This window comes from Convolutriloba macropyga, unplaced genomic scaffold, assembly GCF_964194025.1.
Source record: "Convolutriloba macropyga unplaced genomic scaffold, txConMacr16.3 SCAFFOLD_2655, whole genome shotgun sequence".
In the NCBI taxonomy this organism is placed as follows: domain Eukaryota; kingdom Metazoa; phylum Xenacoelomorpha; order Acoela; family Convolutidae; genus Convolutriloba; species Convolutriloba macropyga.
Window position 1 is genome coordinate 1 of NW_027449419.1, and position 22,350 is coordinate 22,350.

General features: G+C 33.4%; 1 protein-coding gene across 1 annotated transcript; it reads left to right on the forward strand.

Annotated features, from left to right (window-relative positions):
* Positions 1 to 15,166: 15,166 nt before the first annotated feature.
* LOC142355024 (uncharacterized) lies at positions 15,167 to 21,840 on the forward strand (the record flags this gene model as incomplete). The annotated part of the gene is made up of 2 exons (XM_075407325.1): positions 15,167 to 15,348; positions 21,567 to 21,840. Coding segments are annotated over 2 exons (332 nt in total), but the record flags the coding sequence as incomplete, so codon positions are not given.
* Between the last annotated feature and the right edge of the window lie 510 nt (positions 21,841 to 22,350).

The window sequence follows — 22,350 nt, forward strand, 5'->3', positions numbered from 1 at the left end:
AAACAAAAATTTCAAAAAATTTTTCGAAAATTTTTCAAAAGTTTTCAAAGTCGTAAAATGGTCTGAAATGGATTTTGCGCTATGAAAAGGATTTTGCGCACTCAAAAGAGATCTTTTGTTGACTTCAGTTTTTTCACCTATGCAGTATGGAGGTCGAAACATACAAAAATTTCAAAATTTTTTACGAAAATTTTTCAAAGTCCTAAAATTGTCTGAAATGGGTTTTGCGCTATGAAAGAGCACTCAAAAGTGATTTTTTTGTTGACTTTGCTTTTTTTCACCTATGCAGTACAGGGGTCGAAAAACAAAAACTTCAAAAATTTTTTCGAAAATTTTTCAAAAGTTTTCAAAGTCCTAAAATGGTCTGAAATAGATTTTGCGCTATGAAAGAGCACTCAAAAGTGATTTTTGTGGACTTCGTTTTGTTCAGCCAAGTAGGACCGGAACAACTCAGTTTCTGAAATAGTCTGAAATAAGTAAAGGAGCAGTAAGAAGCAGTTTTTGTTGACAAAACTTTTGCAAATGTGCAGTATGATGTGGAAAGCAGTATGATGTGGAAAGAATTTACAACGTACATACATTATCCAAAAAACTGAGGTTTTACTCTATATGTGTGTATGTTTTTTTACATGTATACAGTGGAATGTATGTATTTATGTCTGAATGTGTTTATGAATTTATGTATTTATATGTTTGCAAGCCAGACGAGAGAGAGAGAGAGAGAGAGAGAGAGAGAGGGAGATAAGTCCCTGGAGGGCAATTGAATTGCCTAGAAGAATGTCGGTACTTGTCTCCACGATCCAATAATATCATATCTTGCAAACAGATTTTGACCTTCAGCGTTGATAAACTCTGACATTGGCAAGCAAAATGTCAAAACGAAGACGACAACAGTTTTTTGATGTTCTGAGCATGTTTTTTTGAAAATTGAATTTTCTACAACTATATAGCTACCATATTAAAATATATCAAGCTTTTTTTTAAAGAGAATAAATTAAATTCATGCTCTTTGTCTTTTACCTATTCGATTTTTTGTTGACTTTGCTTTTTTTCACCTATGCAGTACAGGGGTCGAAAAACAAAAATTTCAAAAAATTTTTCGAAAATTTTTCAAAAGTTTTCAAAGTCCTAAAGTGGTCTGAAATAGATTTTGCGCTATGAAAGAGCACTCAAAAGTGATTTTTGTGGACTTCGTTTTGTTCAGCCAAGTAGGACCGGAACAACTCAGTTTCTGAAATAGTCTGAAATAAGTAAAAGAGCAGTCAGAAGCAGTTTTTGTTGACAAAGTTTTGCAAATGTACAGTATGATGTGGAAAGCTTGTCTTTATTTTTTTATATACATGTGTAACTATGTATGTTTCTATCAAAACAAGTCCGTATATTTGCTTGCGTGTGTTCAAAAATGTAATTTTATTGTCTGAATGAATATTTGAAAGAAATGAAAGAATAAAAATTTTATGTATAAAATAATGCGTATTCATGCATATAATAATGAAAGTATATATGAAAGTGTATATTTGTTTATAAGTAAATATAACTGTGCTTAAGTTTAGTAATATGTTTGTATGAGTATAAGCTGAAGTGTATGTTTGTGTGAAGAAATTGTAAATTTGTGTATATGTCAAGAAGTTCTTGGTTTTATGTGTGTATGTTTTTTCTACATGTATACAGTGGAATGTATGTATATATGTCTGAATGTGTTTATGTATTTATGTATTTATATGTTTGCAAGCCAGACGAGAGAGAGAGAGAGAGAGAGAGAGAGAGAGAGATAAGTCCCTGGAGGGCAATTGAATTGCCTAGAAGAATGTTGGTACTTGTCTCCACGATCCAATAATATTATATCTTGCAAACAAATTTTGACCTTCAGCGTTGATAAACTCTTACATTGGCAAGCAAAATGTCACAAACGAAGACGACAACAGGTTTTTGATGTTCTGAGCATGTTTTTTTGAAAATGGAATTTTCTACAACTATATAGCTACCATATTAAAATATATCAAGATTTTTTTTACAGAAAATAAATTAAATTCATGCTCTTTGTCTTTTAATCCTTGGCAAGAAATTGATAAAATGTTGCAACACAGAAAACAAAAACAATTTTTTGATGTTCTGAGCATGCTTTTTTGAAAACAGATTTCTCTACACTTATTCAGCTGCCCGTCTAGGAATGAACAAGATTATTTACAGGTAAAATATATATGAGATGAATTGTTGAGAGATAAACAATAAATTGAGCTAAGTAAAAAGAATAAACTAGAATAAAAAGAAGTAGAAAAGAATAAAGTGTAATGATGTACAAGAAGAGTAGTTTGCACTGGAACTGTAAAATGCGCTAAAATTTTCAAAAGTTATTTAGTCACTTCATCAATTAAGCAAGACCAAACACAAACTATGGATCCGTGGTTGGTTGATAGAAACAGCTTCAGAATTGTATAGGTTTTGTCTGTGTATTGGTAATAGCAATAATGGATATTGCAAGCTGAGACTGAAAAATTAAACAATGGCGAAACGCATCTTCAGTAAACGCTTCCGATAAATTCAACTATTGAACACTGCAAAAAAGGTACCAGAGAAACTCAAGCAACCAGAAGTCAAAAATGTTCATAATAGTGTCTTCTTGGATCAAATTTACTGCGTTCAGTAACCCTGTGTTTAAACTTTGGATTACTTATTGTTCTGTCAACGTTTTAAAATGAGATTACCGTAACGATATTTCATAGAGCATCGGAAAGAGGTAAATCCAAAGGAATCTAAAATTAAAAGGAGCAGAGTCTTTATAACATATAATTGGGTTAAGCAGTCTGGCGAACATTTTGGAATTTAACACAACACCACTGCTACCTGCTACTGCTACTGCCTACTACTACTACCTACAACTACTATCTACAATTAGTACCTACTACTACTGCTACATACCAGTACTACCTACAACTTCTACTATTACTAACTACTACAACTACTTATTGGTTCTAAATTACACTAGTACCTACTACTACTTCTTTTTTTTAAATACTTTCAAGTATTACCTATTGTTTATTAACTATCTACAACAAAGTGTTTCTGTTTTTCTAAATAATGAAAACAATTCTTATCTATAGAGACTCGTTGAGCATAAACAACAGAAGCTTTTATCTCAAAGTAATATGCCCTGACTGACACAGACCGATAGAATTTACCCACCAATATTTGCAACAAATCATAAAGTGTTTGAAGTTTTTTCAAAGATATAAAAAAACTCTGAAGCTTTGTCGTACACATTAACCCAGTACTTTTCAACTCAATGTTAGTTTGTTAATTAACAATTAAAAAATCCATGGTATGATATAACGGGTTGATATTTAATTAAATAAATCAATGTAACGTTTTACTGTTTAGCGAACCAGTCTAATTTTTAGAACTTCATATAAGTTTAATTGCTATGTTCTTTTTTGAAGTGCGAATTTTGTATACTTTTTTCTCTTATGAGGGATCAGTCATAAACTTAAGTCTTTTGTTCAAATGCTGTTTTTTTGTTCATTCAATGCATGACGTCTGATTTTATTTGCAATTAATTGATAGATATGAAACGCAAACTTTTTAAATTTCTTTTATGAAGGATTATATAGCGTAAACATTTACTGGTTCACAATATCAACTTTAAAAAAAAACATGCTTGCTTCCAAAACTCCATAGTGTGTACCTCAATGGAAACAAAGAATTTACAACGTACATACATTATCCAAAAAACTGAGGTTTTACTCTATATAGTTGTTTTCGTATGTTTATTCAGAGCCACCTGTTGTTTCAGTTATCATGTATTACACAATTTTTTCTGAACCCTTACTTTTCAAAAATTTGTAGAGACTGAAAATTTATGGGATAGCTTGTCAGAAGGACATGTGTTAGTTGAGTTTCATAGTAACCTTAGAGAGCTCAAACAAAAACCTTAAATTTAAGTGTTTAGGTGAACAAATTTTGTATGTTTTCAACGTATGCTTACACTCAAGGGGCGCCAATTGGTTCTAGAGAAGTACTTTTTGCGGAATTTGAAACAAAATTCTTCTTTATTAGTGTTCAAAACTCAAAAAACCGGAGACGGTATGGCTTTGGATAAGCAAGTATAATAAACTTGTGAAACATGGCCAATCACATTACCTAAATGTTGAACCATTGAGTTCGAATTCGAGTTTGTGATCTCAAAATAGTATTCATGGATAATTGACTTTTTTTAAAAAAGACTTCTTTTTTAGTTTTCAAAAGTCAACAATCGGTGGTGGTATGGATTTCGATAAGCAAGTGTAATAAAATGGTGATGCTTGGTCAATCGCTCTACATAAAAATGGAAGTTTTGAGTTTGTGTCTGCATTTGTGTTTAAAAACACTATTCAAGGATAATTGACTTTGAAAAAAGACTACTTTTAGCACTAAAAAACAATAATCGGTGATCGTGTAACTTGGAATTACCAAATATAATGAAATGCGATAACTTGGCCTATCGCTCTAATTAAAAGTCAAAGTTTGAGTTTGAGTTTGAGTTTGTGATCTAAAAACAGTATAATTACGTCATAATAGTTGAGTTGTGTTATAAAGTTGCGACCGCAAAACAATTGAAACACGTTCTTACAATCTATTTAAACTACAGCTATATATGTGTCAAAAAAGCGATAGAGACCTTTTGGTTTTACTAAGCTTTCTGATATAGTTAAATATATTATATAGACTATGTTCACATGGTCTATTATGTAATCTTTACTGCACGAGTTCTACAAGCATTCCTGAAGACTATAATTTTGCATTTTTCTGTAGAAAAGAACAGAAAAAACGCATGATTTTCCGAAATCAGCAGTTTTGACATATCTTACCAGTAATTCTTGAGAAGAGCGGTCAGTGCAACTTCTTAAATGATTAATTTTCTCTGAAGAAAGTTCGGCTAATGAACTTTAAATATTGCAAAATAACTAATATGGAGATATTTTAAGTCATGACCATATTAGGTAACAGTTAACACAACTAACTGTGATTTTTTTGCTACCATGAAAACCGTCAACACAGAGAGTAGAAATCAGATTGGGCGCTTTGATTCCATCGTCAAACAAGTAAGTTTCTACATTCTTTTGGTCAATTTGGAAAAGGTTCCAGTGTTGAAACCCTGCTATCCATATAACATTAAGTTCAAAGTTTAAAGTATTCAAAACTTTTGGAAATTAGTGTTTTACTTTTCTATGTGATAATAAGTATTCTTGGCTTTGTGTACCTCGTTTTGATGGTATCTTTCCGAAAGGATTTTTAGGTTTTCAAACGTTTGTTTCTTATGGATCCTATGAAGAGTCGATTTGAGTTAAAGAAAAAAAACAACTGTCAAAAAACAAATCCTGATTATAGAGGCAATTAGGCTAATATGATTTCCAGGTTTTTTAATGCAGTACTTTAGTTTTCTCTGAGCTTAAACAAAGTGAGAAATATGTAAAACTGTCTCTTAGAAAAAATTTCCAGGTGGAATTTCACTACACCATTTTAAATGCCACTATTGACAATATAAACCATTGTAAATTAACTTTATTTCTATCTTCATAAAGGTTTGTATCCTCTGTAACAATAAATGGTAGAATCATTATGTACAAGAAAAAGTGTTTTTTCAAGATTAATTATATAGCAAAACTCTAATCTTCAATAAAGCTTTTTTGATCCGCAATTTACGCTATGAATCACTGGTCTCACAGGTAGTATGAAAACATTTTTTTCGTGGCACTCAAAAAGAAAACCCCTAACGGAACTGCAAAATTAACAAAGGTAAGAAAAGAAACGTTTTCCACGTTAAATTTGTTTTTTATTTGAAAGACTTAAAATAAAACAATGCCTAGCTGACATCAAAAATATTTAGTTTATGCGAAACAAAGTTTTATAAGACTTCCCTGTCAAACAAATGTTTATGAAATAGCTAATTTTTCATTACTACTTTAATAAATTTGTACTTTTAGAACTTCAATGGTTTGCCTGGAGGACACTCATAAGTGAACTGACAAGTATTCACTTCTTGCATTTATTGGAAATTTCGTTTGGATACGTTAAATGCTTACTATTCTTGATACTATAGCTTTATGGATTAACGAAGTTTTGCGTCCGCGTTAATGAATACTTAGGTTGGAAAATTTTATGAATTACTTAAACACACACTGAAATACTTCATATTGACACATAGCGTTAAAAGCTACTGGGTGAATTCTGTGAAAACTAAATGTTCCATGACAAACACAAGTTGTTGCACATGTAACCAGAAACCACTAGTGCATACTTACGTCTATGAATCAGATTGAGCCTTTGAGCAAAACATGTTGGTTATCTACTTACAGAAAACGTGAGCAGAGGGTTTCTTATCGTTCCTCAAAATAAACCACGTCATAACTAAACAAAATCAATACTATTGTACAAATAACTTGGCATTAAACGTACAACTTAGAACCAGTTACTATATAACCTAGAAGCAATTGTAACCATGAAAGTCAAACAATAAGGCCAATATGTGAATTTAAAAGAATTTGATTTGTCCTGTTTATTCAATTGCTTTATTTAAGTTAAAGTTATACTGCAGCACACTGTGGGTCGAAATGTACTCCGTAATAAACAATTGCAAGCCTATGTACTCACTCTCCTTTTATGTCAACGATATCTCTCAGTAGAGTACATGTATATACGCCTTCTTGATCACAGATTAGAGAATACTTAAGCAAACTAATAAAAGTGCTTTTAGCCGGAAAATATTATGCAAGAAATTTGCAGAGCAGACTGAACTTCTCACAATACAGGTATTTTTATTCATTAAAAATCAAGTGGTCAGTTTGGATTTTTGTTTCAACTAGTGAGTTGTAAGAGAGCCGAAGTGAAAAGAGCCAATTTAAAAGAGAGTCGACATTTTATTTTAAATTATTAGTTGATAATTTAAGATAATTGTTGTGGTCAATTAAATTGGCTTCTCAAATGAGACTACTAAAATTTTCCCCAACCATAACCGAGTATTTGAGAACAGAGATTTTAGTATCTCTTAGTATAGACACTGAAAACGAATTAAAATATAATTTTGTTGAAACCATCGTGGACCTTGGCCATGCCTCAGCGGCTCTTGGGACTTGATATGAAACTATCATAACTGAACATGAGACCAATTAACCCACTCAGGTACTTTTCTTAGTAATCAACTAACAAGTTAGGGTAGTTAACGGCAAATTTTTGATTTCGGCTCTACTTAAATCAAAACAAGTTGCGGCGTTTTCTAACGTCAGCTCTTTATAACGTCGACTCTCTTGCGCGTATCCGTTTCAACATTTTCAGAACAATAATTTACGGTTTGGGGTTCCTCTGGGGAACAAATTTCTGTCTTTCTACACCTTTGAACAGGCCGAACACTCTTTCCTGTTTCTCTGAGGTGGATAATGTTGAATCAACAAACTGTAGTTTAAAGGAGTGGTTTTGCAACTACTAAATTTTGGATAATAAGCATACACAATGAAGTTTAAAAATGCAGAGCATTTCAAGTAACAGGTGATAAATGTAAACAATTCAATACTGAAAACCAACGTCTAGTTCAAAAGCTTTAATCAACAAGAATTTTTCAGTTCTAATTGTTATTGTCACATGAACACCTCACATTTTCATCGAATCTCATTCTTTTTGGAAAATTTCCACTGTGAAGTACACATCCTCGAACTACACGAAAATGTCTCCTCTTCTGTAGAACATTGTTAGACGACGGCTCAGTGCTAATTTTCTGGAAGTTTTCTTCATTTTTTGAGTTTTCTTCAGAAGACTAGGGAACCGTTCTAAGATGGAAGATATCACAGTCATTCTGTTATCATCGAATGTGGATGATGTAGTATGATCAATTTTATTGTGAATAGTGGTTAGTTTGGTTTCATTTCTGCATGATTCGAGCTTTTTCCACAGATTTTCCAAATCTTCTAAAGCAGCGAAGTATTCTTCTTGGCTCCTGAAGAGGGGCATACTTTCGAAATCGTAACTGCGCAAAATCCTCTTGGTGTCCATGGGAAGTGATCCTATGTCAGAAGTCAAAAGATTTGGTATATGCTGAGAAGTTACTTCAGTTTCCGAGGGGGTTGAGTTGTTGATAAAGTCTTCTTCTTCGGTTATACTAGGTAATGTAGTAACAAAGTCAATAAAATTTTTGGGTATGAGGCAAAGATCGAAGGTAGTCCAGCTTGAAATTGAACTGTCCTTCTTTTGTTGTATAAAGGCAATATTGTTTTCATATCGAGTTTGATAGACAATTGTGCGCTGAAATGAGCCTTCAAATTGCGTTAGGATATAATACATTATAAGTGATAAACCGGCAGTTGAGTTCGGTTTTGGCATACACTAACTGAATGGAATACAAGTCAAAAATGAAAACGCTAAAAAGTTGTTTTGAGAAGCAAGTCATTGAGTTAAAAGTAAACTCAAACTTTTGGCTGAGATGTTAGCATTCGTTCTATTAGCCTAATTAGCCAAATAGTAATAGTTTCCACTGAATACCTATAACATTTCGAGGAGGCCACATTTGTTATACCTGTTAGACTAATTCTTATTCGTTTTCATTTGTAAAATAGATTGAAGTTTCTCCTAAGTACCTCGCATATTGACATTTTAAGGTTTTGATCTGATTGCTAGGCATAAAGCAGAAGAGTTGCACTGTGCGTGTGAGAAGTTCAGTCTGCTCTGCAAATTTCTTGCATAATATTTTCGGCTAAAAGCACTTTTATTAGTTTGCTTAAGTATTCTCTTGTCTGTGATCAAGAAGGCTTATATAAATGTACTCTACTGAGAGATAACGTTGAGATAAAAGGAGATTGAGTACATAGGCTTGCAATTGTTTATTACGGAATACATTTCGACCCACAGTGTGCTCCACTATAACTTTAACTCAAATAAAGCAATTGAATAAACAGGACAAATCAAATTCTTTTAAATTCACCTATTGGCCTTATTGTTTGACTTTCATGGTTACAATTGCTTCTAGGTTATATAGTAACTGGTTCTAAGTTGTACGTTTAATGCCAAGTTATTTGTACAATAGTATTGATTTTGTTTAGTTATGACGTGGTTTATTTTGAGGAACGATAAGAAACCCTCTGCTCACGTTTTCTGTAAGTAGATAACAAAGGCTCAAAGGCTCAATCTGAACCATAGACGTAAGTATGCCCTAGTGGTTTCTGGTTACATGTGCAACAACTTGTGTTTGTCGTGGAACATTTAGTTTTCACAGATTTCACCCAGTAGCTTTTAACGCTATGTGTCAATATGAAGTATTTCAGTGTGTTTTTAAGTAATTCATAAAATTTTCCAACCTAAGTATTCATTAACGCGGACGCAAAACTTCGTTAATCCATAAAGCTATAGTATCAAGAATAGTAAGCATTTAACGTATCCAAACGAAATTTCCAATAATTGCAAGAAGTGAATACTTGTCCGTTCACTTATGAGTGTCCTCCAGGCAAACCATTGAAGTTCTAAAAGTACAAATTTATTAAAGTAGTAATCAAAAATTAGCTATTTCATAAACATTGTTTGACAGGGAAGCCTTATAAAACTTTGTTTAGCATAATCTAAATCTTTTTTATGTCAACTAGGCATTGTTTTATTTTAAGTCTTTCAATTAAAAAACAAATTTAACGTGGAAAACGTTTCTTTTCTTACCTTTGTTAATTTTGCAGTTCCGTTAGGGGATTTCTTTTTGAGCGCCACGAAAAAAATGTTTTCATACTACCTTTGAGACCAGTGATTCATAGCGTAAATTGCGGATCAAAAAAGTTTTATTGAAGATTAAGGTTTTGCTATATAATTAATCTTAAAAAAACACTTTTTCTTGTACATAATGATTCTATCATTTATTGTTACAGAGGATACAAACCTTTATGAAGATAGAAATCATGTTATTTTACAATGGTTTATATTGACAATAGTGGCATTTAAAAAGGTGTAGTGAAATTCCACCTGGAAATTTTTTCTAAGAGACAGTTTTACATATTCCTCACAGTGTTTAAGCTCAGAGAAAACTAAAATACTGCATTAAAAAATCTGGAAATCAAATTAGCCTAATTGCCTCTATAATCAGGATTTGTTTTTTGACAGTTGTTTTTTTTTCTTTAACTCAAATCGACTCTTCATAGGATCCATAACAAACAAGCGTTTGAAAACCTAAAAATCCTTTCGGAATGATACCATCAAAACGAGGTACACAAAGCCAAGAATACTTATTATCACATAGAAAATTAAAACACTAATTTCCAAAAATTTTGAATACTTTAAACTTTGAACTTAATGTTATATGGATAGCAGGGTTTCAACACTGGAACCTTTTCCAAATTGACCAAAAGAATGTAGAAACTTACTTGTTTGACGATGGAATCAAAGCGCCCAATCTGATTTCTACTCTCTGTGTTGACGGTTTTCATGGTAGCAAAAAAATCACAGTTAGTTGTGTTAACTGTTACCTAATATGGTCATGACTTAAAATATCTCCATATTAGTTATTTTGCAATATTTAAAGTTCATTAGCCGAACTTTCTTCGGAGAAAATTAATCATTTAAGAAGTTGCACTGACCGCTCTTCTCAAGAATTACTGGTAAGATATGTCAAAACTGCTGATTTCGGAAAATCATGCGTTTTTTCTGTTCTTTTCTACAGAAAAATGCAAAATTATAGTCTTCAGGAATGCTTGTAGAACTCGTGCAGTAAAGATTACATAATAGACCATGTGAACATAGTCTATATAATATATTTAACTATATCAGAAAGCTTAGTAAAACCAAAAGGTCTCTATCGCTTTTTTGACACATATATAGCTGTAGTTTAAATAGATTGTGAGAACGTGTTTCAATTGTTTTGCGGTCGCAACTTTATAACACAACTCAACTATTATGACGTAATTATACTGTTTTTAGATCACAAACTCAAACTCAAACTCAAACTTTGACTTTTAATTAGAGCGATAGGCCAAGTTATCGCATTTCATTATATTTGGTAATTCCAAGTTACACGATCACCGATTATTGTTTTTTAGTGCTAAAAGTAGTCTTTTTTCAAAGTCAATTATCCTTGAATAGTGTTTTTAAACACAAATGCAGACACAAACTCAAAACTTCCATTTTTATGTAGAGCGATTGACCAAGCATCACCATTTTATTACACTTGCTTATCGAAATCCATACCACCACCGATTGTTGACTTTTGAAAACTAAAAAAGAAGTCTTTTTTAAAAAAAGTCAATTATCCATGAATACTATTTTGAGATCACAAACTCGAATTTGAACTCAATGGTTCAACATTTAGGTAATGTGATTGGCCATGTTTCACAAGTTTATTATACTTGCTTATCCAAAGCCATACCGTCTCCGGTTTTTTGAGTTTTGAACACTAATAAAGAAGAATTTTGTTTCAAATTCCGCAAAAAGTACTTCTCTAGAACCAATTGGCGCCCCTTGAGTGTAAGCATACGTTGAAAACATACAAAATTTGTTCACCTAAACACTTAAATTTAAGGTTTTTGTTTGAGCTCTCTAAGGTTACTATGAAACTCAACTAACACATGTCCTTCTGACAAGCTATCCCATAAATTTTCAGTCTCTACAAATTTTTGAAAAGTAAGGGTTCAGAAAAAATTGTGTAATACATGATAACTGAAACAACAGGTGGCTCTGAATAAACATACGAAAACAACTATATAGAGTAAAACCTCAGTTTTTTGGATAATGTATGTACGTTGTAAATTCTTTGTTTCCATTGAGGTACACACTATGGAGTTTTGGAAGCAAGCATGTTTTTTTAAAGTTGATATTGTGAACCAGTAAATGTTTACGCTATATAATCCTTCATAAAAGAAATTTAAAAAGTTTGCGTTTCATATCTATCAATTAATTGCAAATAAAATCAGACGTCATGCATTGAATGAACAAAAAAACAGCATTTGAACAAAAGACTTAAGTTTATGACTGATCCCTCATAAGAGAAAAAAGTATACAAAATTCGCACTTCAGAAAAGAACATAGCAATAAAACTTATTTGAAGTTCTAAAAATTAGACTGGTTCGCTAAACAGTAAAACGTTACATTGATTTATTTAATTAAATATCAACCCGATTTATCATACCATGGATTTTTTAATTGTTAATTAACAAACTAACATTGAGTTGAAAATTACTGGGTTAATGTGTACGACAAAGATTCAGAGTTTTTTATATCTTTGGAAAAACTTCAAACACCTAATGATTTGTTGTAAATATTGGCGGATAAATTCTATCGGTCTGTGTCAGTCAGGGCATATTACTTTGAGATAGATAAAAGCTTCTGTTGTTTATGCTCAACGAGTCTCTAGAGATAAGAATTGTTTTCATTTTTTAGAAAAACAGAAACACTTTGTTGTAGATAGTTAGTAAACAATAGGTAATACTTGAAGGTATTAAAAAGAAGTAGTAGTAGGTACTAGTGTAACTTAGAACCAATAAGTAGTTGTAGTAGTTAGTAATAGCAGAAGTTGTAGGTAGTACTGGTATGTAGCAGTAGTAGTAGGTACTAATTGTAGATAGTAGTTGTAGGTAGTAGCAGTAGGCAGTAGCAGTAGTAGGTAGCAGTAGTGTTGTGTTAAATTCCAATATGTTCGCCAGACTGCTTAACCTAATTATATGTTATAAAGACTCTGCTCCTTTTAATTTTAGATTACTTTGGATTTACCTCTTTCCGATGCTCTATGAAATATCGTTACGGTAATCTCATTTTAAAACGTTGACAGAACAATAAGTCATCCAAAGTTTTAACACAGGGTTACTGAACGCAGTAAATTTGATCCAAGAAGTTACTATTATGAACGTTTTTGATTTCTGGTTGCTTGAGTTCCTCTGGTACCTTACTTGCAGTGTTCAATAGTTGAATTTATAGGAAGCATTTACTGAAGATGCGTTTCGCCATTGTTTAATTTTTCAGTCTCAGCTTGCAATATCCATTATTGCTATTACCAATACACAGACAAAACCTATACAGTTCTGAAGCTGTTTCTATCAACCAACCACGGATCCATAGTTTGTGTTTGGTCTTGCTTAATTGATGAAGTGACTAAATAACTTTTGAAAAATTTAGCGCTTTTTACAGTTCCAGTGCAAACTACTCTTCTTGTACATCATTACACTTTATTCTTTTTTACTTCTTTTTATTCTAGTTTATTCTTTTTACTTAGCTCAATTTATTGTTTATCTCTCAACAATTCATCTCATATATATTTTTCCTGTAAATAATCTTGTTCATTCCTAGACGGGCAGCTGAATAAGTGTAGAGAAATCTGTTTTCAAAAATGCATGCTCAGAACATCAAAAAATTGTTTTTGTTTTCTGTGTTGCAACATTTTATCATTTTCTTGCCAAGGATTAAAAGACAAAGAGCATGAATTTAATTTATTTTCTGTAAAAAATCTTGATATATTTTAATATGGTAGCTATATAGTTGTAGAAAATTCAATTTTCAAAAAAACATGCTCAGAACATCAAAAAACTGTTGTCGTTTTCGTTTGTGACATTTTGTTTGCCAATGTCAGAGTTTATCAACGCTGAAGGTCAAAATCTGTTTGCAAGATATAATATTATTGGATCGTGGAGACAAGTATTAGCATTCTTCGAGGCAATTCAATTGCCATCCAGGGAATTATCTCCCTCTCTCTCTCTCTCGTCTGGCTTGCAAACATATAAATACATAAATACATAAACACATTCAGACATATATACATACATTCCACTGTATACATGTAGAAAAAACATACACACATAAAATCAAGAACTTCTTGACATATACACAAATTTACAATTTCTTCTCACAAACATACACTTCAGCTTATACTCATACAAACATATTACTAAACTTAAGCACAGTTATATTTACTTATAAACAAATATACACTTTCATATATACTTTCATTATTATATGCATGAATACGCATTATTTTATACATAAAATTTTTTTTCTTTCATTTCTTTCAAATATTCATTCAGACAATAAAATTACATTTTTGAACGCACGCAAGCAAATATACGGACTTGTTTTGATATAAACATACATATTTACACATATATATAAAAAAAATAAAGACAAGCTTTCCACATCATACTGTACAATTGCAAAAGTTTTGTCAACAAAAACTGCTTCTGACTGCTCTTTGACTTATTTCAGACTATTTCAGAAACTGAGTTGTTCCAGTCCTACTTGGTTGAACAAAACGAAGTCCACAAAAATCACTTTCGAGTGCTCTTTCATAGCGCAAAATCCTTTTCAGACCATTTTAGGACTTTGAAAACTTTTGAAAAATTTTCGAAAAATTTTTCGAAATTTTTGTTTTTCGACCCCTGTACTGCATAGGTGAAAAAAAGCAAAGTCAACAAAAAATCACTTTTGAGTGCTCTTTCATAGCGCAAAACTCATTTCAGACAATTTTAGGACATTGAAAAATTTTGAAAAATTTTCGTAAAAAATTTTTGAAATTTTTGTATGTTTCGACCCCCATACTTCATAGGTGAAAAAAGTGAAATCAACAAAAAATCACTTTTGAGTGCTCTTTCATAGCGCAAAATCCATTGCAGACCATTTTAGGACTTTGAAAATTTTTCGAAAAAAAATTTGAAAATTTTTCAAAGTTTTTCAAGTATGCCTCTCATGGTCTCAAAGATAAAAAAAATTAAAGTTACTACAACAGGCTATAACCATAGTCTAAGCACTCAGTACTACGCGTTCTTTCTTCTGAAATACACATTGGAGCAGCCGGTGTCTGCCATGTTACTGGAGGGCGGGGGGTCCGGACACCCCCCTACAAGAACTCTCACCACCGAAAAACTGATTTTCTCTTAGTGAAAGCAAGTTTTTTGGTTAAGTTTCGCCAGTCAACTTAACCCAAGAAATTCTCTCAGGCTGGCGAAACTTAACCAAAAAACTTGCTTTCACTAAGAGAAAATCAGTTTTTCGGTGGTGAGAGTTCTTGTAGGGGGGGGGGGGGTCCGGACCCCCCCCTCCAGTAACATGGCAGATATGTATACTACTAGTATGAGCCTGTGGTAAACGTTTCTTAAGTCCAAAGAAATATTCTAGATCGTGTACGAGGGAAGTCAGAATCTCAAGTCTTGCACGTTTATCTGAGAAACTGATTTATACATATAAATTTGAGGTGACGCGACTACCCGCTGGACTGGAAAGACTGGAGTGACTGGAGGAGGCAGTATGCTTAAGAATGAGTCCAGGTTGAATCTGATCAACAAAGAGTGGTCAGGAGCTGCTGTCGCGAGTGGCAACGAAGGATCTCTCGATGCTGTCAAGGCTGCTCCTGTTCAAGACCCGCTGGACAAAAATGTCAGCCTACAAATTGGAACCACTGAGGCGATTATATGCAAAAAATATATCTTTTTAATAGCCGCCGTCAGCCTCTCAAACGACTATTATTTAGGCGCTCTCCATTTTACAATTCAAAGAATTTGAATTGCAGTGGAGCGCTGTCTTTTTTTTAAGATCTGTTCACACATTTTCATGATTTTTGAAGTCAAATTGGAGCAGTGATTTTGGTTACGCCGAAACAGGAATTGGAGCAAAAAACGAGTGGCTTTGCGAAGTAAATTTTTTTTGCTCTAATTTTAAAATAGAGCGAGAAAACGGTGTTTGAACAAAAATTCACTTCCTCGCTAGTGGTTTTTTGTTCACATGCGGCAATTTCGCTTCATTTTTACCGTTTTTTGATTTTTTGGATTGAATTTTTTTATAAATGGTTTTGCCAATCGTGGTTTTCCCAATTCATCGTTCATTCTAGGCCTAGTTTTTTGTTAGAACCAAATTTCCATTTCTCGCTAGAGGTTTTTTTGTTCACATGCAGAATTTTGACATTGATTTTCTGTTTTTTTTTATTTTTTTTATCTGATTTTTTTCAGGTATAGTTCTAGGTATAGTTTTTTTGTTTAGTCAAAAAAATTTTTGAATTGTACGTCAGGGCTTCTCCTGCTATGTTTTTTTTAATTCGCTTTACCTTTTGATCAAGTCTTTCGTTTTTCATATGTCACAATTTTCACGTTTCACATCTGACTGAACTCACTCACTGTTTCAACTGAATGGATTTTGATCTCTTTCACGCATTGAATTATGCAATGTAGTGAATACTGTCAAGGTCAAAACAGCAAAATCAAAAGAAACGGGATAAACACAAAAAGCTCTGTCGTTAAGTCATAATGCATCAGGCTATCAAAGTTCATTAGAGCGATTGATAACTGACATTAGTATTAAGCTTAATACTCTTCAGTTTTTAAGCTGAAGTAAGTAAAGGTTTAGAATCTAACTGAAACTGCACACTGATTTAGCACAATTTTTGAAATTTACGAAAAAAAATTTGTCAATTTCAATCTCTCTTTTTTTCTCTTTCAATCCCGATGTGCGTCAACGGCAGCTAGTTTCCGGCAATCTGACGGCTATGTTCACACTTTTTCCGAGAAATTTTTTAGGAAAATTGGAGCTTTTTTGCACTTTGTACAGGATACGCCTTGTCAGCAATACAAAATATTGTTTTGAATATATTCGCACCCCATATCAATTTGAATATTAAATTGATGCGCATAGCTTGGATTTCTCTGTAGTCTCAAAATTAACCTAATAAAAACACAAAAGAAAAATTGAGGAAAATTTGAGACCATTCATTCAGTTTTTTTTAAAAAAAAACAGAGCTACTGGAATCTATATTTAAGGTAATGCAGGATGCTTGCCGTCTAGTCGGCGCATTCCTCCTATGTTACGTTACTTGACACTGAGAAAACGGTCAGTTCGGGGAAACAAAAATTGGACAGCAAACAATTCGAGCACATAAAACCGTTCTATCTGTGAACGGACATGATAAGCAAGTTATAAGCCATTCGATGTCCAATAAAGAGCTAAAAATGTACAACTTATTACTAGTCATGATAGCCAGCAATCAATTCAAAATTTCATGGTTTTTCTGTTTATCTTAAAGTTTTTCCATATGTTCATTCTCCGTATAAAAATTAAGCTAAATTCTGATTTCTTGAAAGGGAAGTGTAAAAGCATATATGTTTAATTGCTCTCAAACGAAGTTTGTAGCAATTATGTTAGCCCTGTCGGTCTTTTTTATGCAATTTTTCGCTTGACCGATTTTTCGTCTGACGCTTTTGACTTTTCATCCACAAAAATGGGACAAACAGGTAGCGCCCAGCGGGCATTAAGTGCTCTTAGAGCCTTTCAGCTCTGTTTCAGCTCAAACTGTTTTGGAGACTTATACTTATACTTATGGTGTGAAGAGCGGTTCTTAGAGGTTGAGACCCCCCCTGTTGACCCCCCATCCCCACTATTACCTCCACCCCCCACCGCGCTGTTGCCCCCACCCCCAACCCAGTGTTGCCCCCCCCCCCCCGCCCAATCAGCCCCCGGTGCACCCCCTCCCCGTGGCTAGCTACTGACGAAGCCAACCGCTCGCCTGTCGTTTGAGAGCAATTCGCCCGACGTTAGTCGGTTATGTTTCAGTCTCTAAGTAGAATTCCAGGTTAAATTTTGCTCTTCGGGTTTTTGCCGTTTAATCTTGAGACTATCACGCTCTAAAACACAACTTGTATTTATGTATTTGGTATTTATTTATCAATTTGACTTCTTTGGTTGAGCTCTCAGTTTTCGAACGTCTGTTATTCAATTATTCTTTTCATTCTCAAATTTTTCTTATGTATTTCACTCCCGGGTCGAGGTTTTTGGGTAAATTTTTGTTAGAAATGCGGTGGATACGGTGAATTTTTGTAAGAAATGCGGTGATTGCGGTTAATGCGGTGAAAATAAATATTTCACCGCTTTTCCCCGCATTTCTTACAAAAATTTACCACAAAATTCACCGCATCGACTTATGTGGCAAAATAATGTAAGAAATGCGGTGAAAGCGGTGAATGCGGTGAAAAAAAATATTTCACCACATTTAACCGCATTTCTTACAAAAATTCACCGCGAATTTCACCGCATTTTTTACAAAAATTCACCGCGAAATTCACCGCATTTCTTACAAAAATTAACCGCATATGAATTCCAAAGTTTACTAAATCTGATTTAAATTCACAAGAAATTTGCAAGATGCAAGTGATAGTTGGCGCAGTGGACTAAGTAGTGGAAGTAATGCAGGAGGTCAGGGGCGCGAACCCCTGTGGGGACGAATCTTTTTTGTAAGAATACTGAGAACGCGGTGAAAATAAATAATTCACCACGATTCACCGCATTCACCGCAAAAAGATGAAAGAACTACGCGGTGAAAATTATTTTTTTCGCCGCATTTCACCGCATTTCTTGCGAAAATTCACCGCCAAACCTCGACCCGGGCTTTACTTTTTTAAGCATTGCTTTTTGATCAGAAAAGCAAAAAATGGCTATTGAATTTTATTCAGTAGCATATTAAGCGGATTAACATTACAATTTACTGCCTGCCGTTCAGATCCTTCAGTAACAGTCCGACATTGAAAACTGGCAATTTTCTCCCTGGCGTAATTAAAAACAATTGTCTCCCTAAAAACAAGAACAACTGTGGAAAATCAACAGCCAGTTCTTATTTTCTCATAAGACTTGCCCCTAAGACCACAACAACAACGAGCTAAGCTCCGATGGTTCTCTAGTTTCATATCCGACCAAAAAAAGTAAAGGACTATTGAGTCAATCAAAGATACACCAGGCACTTCGATAGTAGACCATTCTGTTAAATTATCGAAAACCACCGGCAACACTAAAATTGATTATGAGGTTGTGAAGAATGTATGACAATTGATCTACACATTGGTCTGTGCCAAAACACTTGCAACTTATAGTACATCAGATTTGATAGTGAAAACTGTTGAGCTAGATAAAAAACGCTTAATATATGAATTAGTTTTCTAGTGGTGATAACCAAGAAATATTTTTATGCTATAAGATTAGAAGCGGCGGGGCAATAGCGCGACTAAGATTAGTCTCACCTTGGATTGCTTTTAACTCAATAATAATGAATTTTTAAGTCTTTTTTAAAGATCTGTTGACATTTTTCTCGCCTTCTTCAAATTCAAATGAGAAGTAAAATTCAAGTAGCATTCATAGTCACACTGGAATACCAAAATGAATGAAAATGAATAGTTTCAAACCGTGAAAAATTTTGAGAGATAAATGTGTTTTTTTACTCAATTAGATTTCTGCTTCCTTAATGTTTGTTCAACTAGCTTCTTGTTTTTAAAATACAGTGCATGTGCAATTATGATGCATATTTTTTAAAAAATCATTTAATAAAAGTGCATCTAATGTTTAATGTGACAAACTTTGTAGCTTTTTGTTGTTTTTTCTCTTACTCTCATTAGTGATACGTATCATTGGCTCTATAAAACTATAATGAGACATAAATGAAGTAATTTAACGGTTTTTATTCGTATCAGACGTTTTTTACGTCATTGACACCACCTGTTCCAAAAACAAGAGCCAGTTTTATGAGCAATGACGGTTTTATTTTTTTTCTTGTCCTACCACTTTGTGCCATTATTTACTGCTTATCTAGGCACATAGATGATGGGGTAATGAAACTATTTAGTAGCTTGAAATTATATCTTTTTTTAAAATTAAATTTGCAACTAATTGTTTTAAGAAAACAACAATGAATGTTTTTTACTTTTCCCGTTTTACTCGTTTTTTCAATAATTTTTTTAATGGATCTTTTGAAAGTTTTCAGTCCAGTTATAATTGTATTTAACATGTTCTACTTTGTGTTGAAAAAAATCGAATTTACGAGTTTTGCTTCCTTGTACGTGCTGGCCTTGTTACTTAGTCTCAGCAATGATAGGTGTCACAGCCTTCCTGATCTTCTAATCAAACACACGTAAAATTATGTCAAATCATCAATTAGTAACAAATCGTTTTTGAGAATATTGTTTTTAAAAATAAAGTAGTCAGAAAACAATATTATCACAAAAATTCTTCTGGCCTCTGTTTGGAGATCTTTCATTGTCTTTCGGTTGCACTTAAATGTATCTAATCTCTAATTTATAGCTAATGTTTTTTTAAAATTTTGAGACCGCTTATTGTTTTTTGTTGCTTTTCTAATTTTTGGCTTAACTATCCTGGTTGTACTCTTAAAAATCATTTTTAGTGCTTTTTTATAACTGATTTTCGCATGGTGTAATATAGCGTTGAATTTTTTTAATAATCGCGATTCTTAGAGGTTATTTTTTTACCGGGTAGAGGTTTAAGAAAATTCACTGCTCCCAGAAGAATTCGGTGAAAACAAATTAAACGCTAAGAATTGCAAGTTTTACAAAAATTTACCCTTTCAACGCATTAACCGCTGAAAGATGCTTGTGCTTTGCGATGAAATTTTTTCACCTCTTTTCACCGCAATTCTATTTTTGGCGAGTTTTTGCTAACTGGACATCAGTTTCATTACATTGACATTTCACTTTGTTAATTTTGTTTTATTGGCTTTGAATAACGCGGTTTTCGGCCACATTGTTTAACATTTTTCACCCGCACTTTTTTTCCTCTTTATCGACATACCTGACCCAGCACTCAGACTGGTTTTTGTCATTGTCAATCCAGGCTCCAGACATCCTCTTTTTTCCTACACAAGCTACGCACAACATTCTTGGCGTTGTCGACTCCCCATACATAGACGATCCCTGACTATGCGTTTAGATTAATTTTAATAACTCCTTGATCCGATGAAAAATACCTCTTTTTGAAATTAGATATTCGCAAAATTAGAAAATTTCCATATTAAAACCTAACGTTTTTTCCTAGGCAAACTATATCAAAAATTCTTGGGGTTTTAAATCCCATACATATGAGATCACGCTCTCGATTTATTTATTTCAACATTTCGTTTTCATTCAACAACGATGACAGAAAAATAATCTAATGCTTAGCAAAATGAGCGGATTGACATTCCAAGCTTTTGTTCTGCGACCCAAACCATCAAATTATGAACTTAAATAGCTAAAAACTAAATGGATGAAAGTAGATTCACTGAACACAACAACAATGACTCCATGTTTAGCAAAGTCATTAAAAACTATTAACAAATGATCTTCACAAACAATTGCCCATATGATGGGTTACGACAAAAAAACATTCCTTACTGACGGCATCCGACAGACTTGCAAAAATTCGATGCAAAAAACTAAGCAATTCTCTTTGGAAAAAGCAAACGGCGTCAGTTGTCTTGTTTTTTTCTGTATTTTGTATGAGTTTTGTATGCTGAGCCCCAAAATTTTTTTTTTTCATCGCTAAAAACTTCCCCGATTTTTCTTTCAGTTGGCTCATAAAATTGAAGAAAAGTTGTAAAAATTTTTTATCGCTTGTAGAAGTGGCTTTATGTTCCAAATTAACAGATTTACGAGGTGATGCAGCTGCCTATGAGGCAGAATTAGTCAGGCCATGAGTTGTATGAACCGAATAAACGCGGAATTTGTTCGCTGTCCTCCTTGCGATTCAAATCGCGGTCTTGTATAGGATTCGAAATAGTGGGTATATAAGATTCAAGATAGTAAGCAATTGTTTTGTAAATTAGAATATAGATTGGTTTGTTTGTTGAATAGGTGTTGTTGCCTCCGAATAATCCGGCTGTAGAGAGCAAGGAGGGGGAGGGGGAGACAGGAGAAGTGAGTACCCCGCAGATGAACATCACACCTGCGGAGGTGATCGTGGTGGAGGAGGGAGAGGGGAAGTTTAACTCCACTCCCAAGTAGAGGTCAGTTATTAGAGGCCCGAACGCACACAAGAGTAAGACGGATGATTGAACAAATGATCTTCAATGAGAATCACAGCAAAAACTTGGAAACAAACTTCAAAACTTGATTGATAAATGGACACACTTGGTTTTGAGATAAAGTGTTTGAGATACTTGGTTTTCACATGATTTATTGTGTGTTTCACGGAGAAGTCCTATGGTTAAGCCCAAGAAAATCGTGTAAATTTACGGAAGAGGTCCAAAATAAGCGTACATAAACCGCTATTTAAACAAAATTACAATCAATACCCTTTTTTCCCGGATGAGAAAAAAATCGATTGCAACTAACAACCAGAAAACAAGCATCGCGAAATGAAAACATGAAAGCTTGAAAACGCGAGTTCGGAAAACGGATTTCAGTATGTGAATGACGGATAGCAGTTTCGAATAAGTTATATCGAGGAGTAGCCACAAAAGAGCTGAATTTTCGAGCTGATTCGGGATCTGGATCCCCCCTCCAGTACGTAATGCCCCCCACACTATGTCCCCCAATTATTTAAGAGCACGTGTCATTAGATGGTAGATCATTATGTTCTGCTTTTAGGTCAATTGCGTGACTTACCTCACTAAAAAATGATTTCTGAACTCACTTA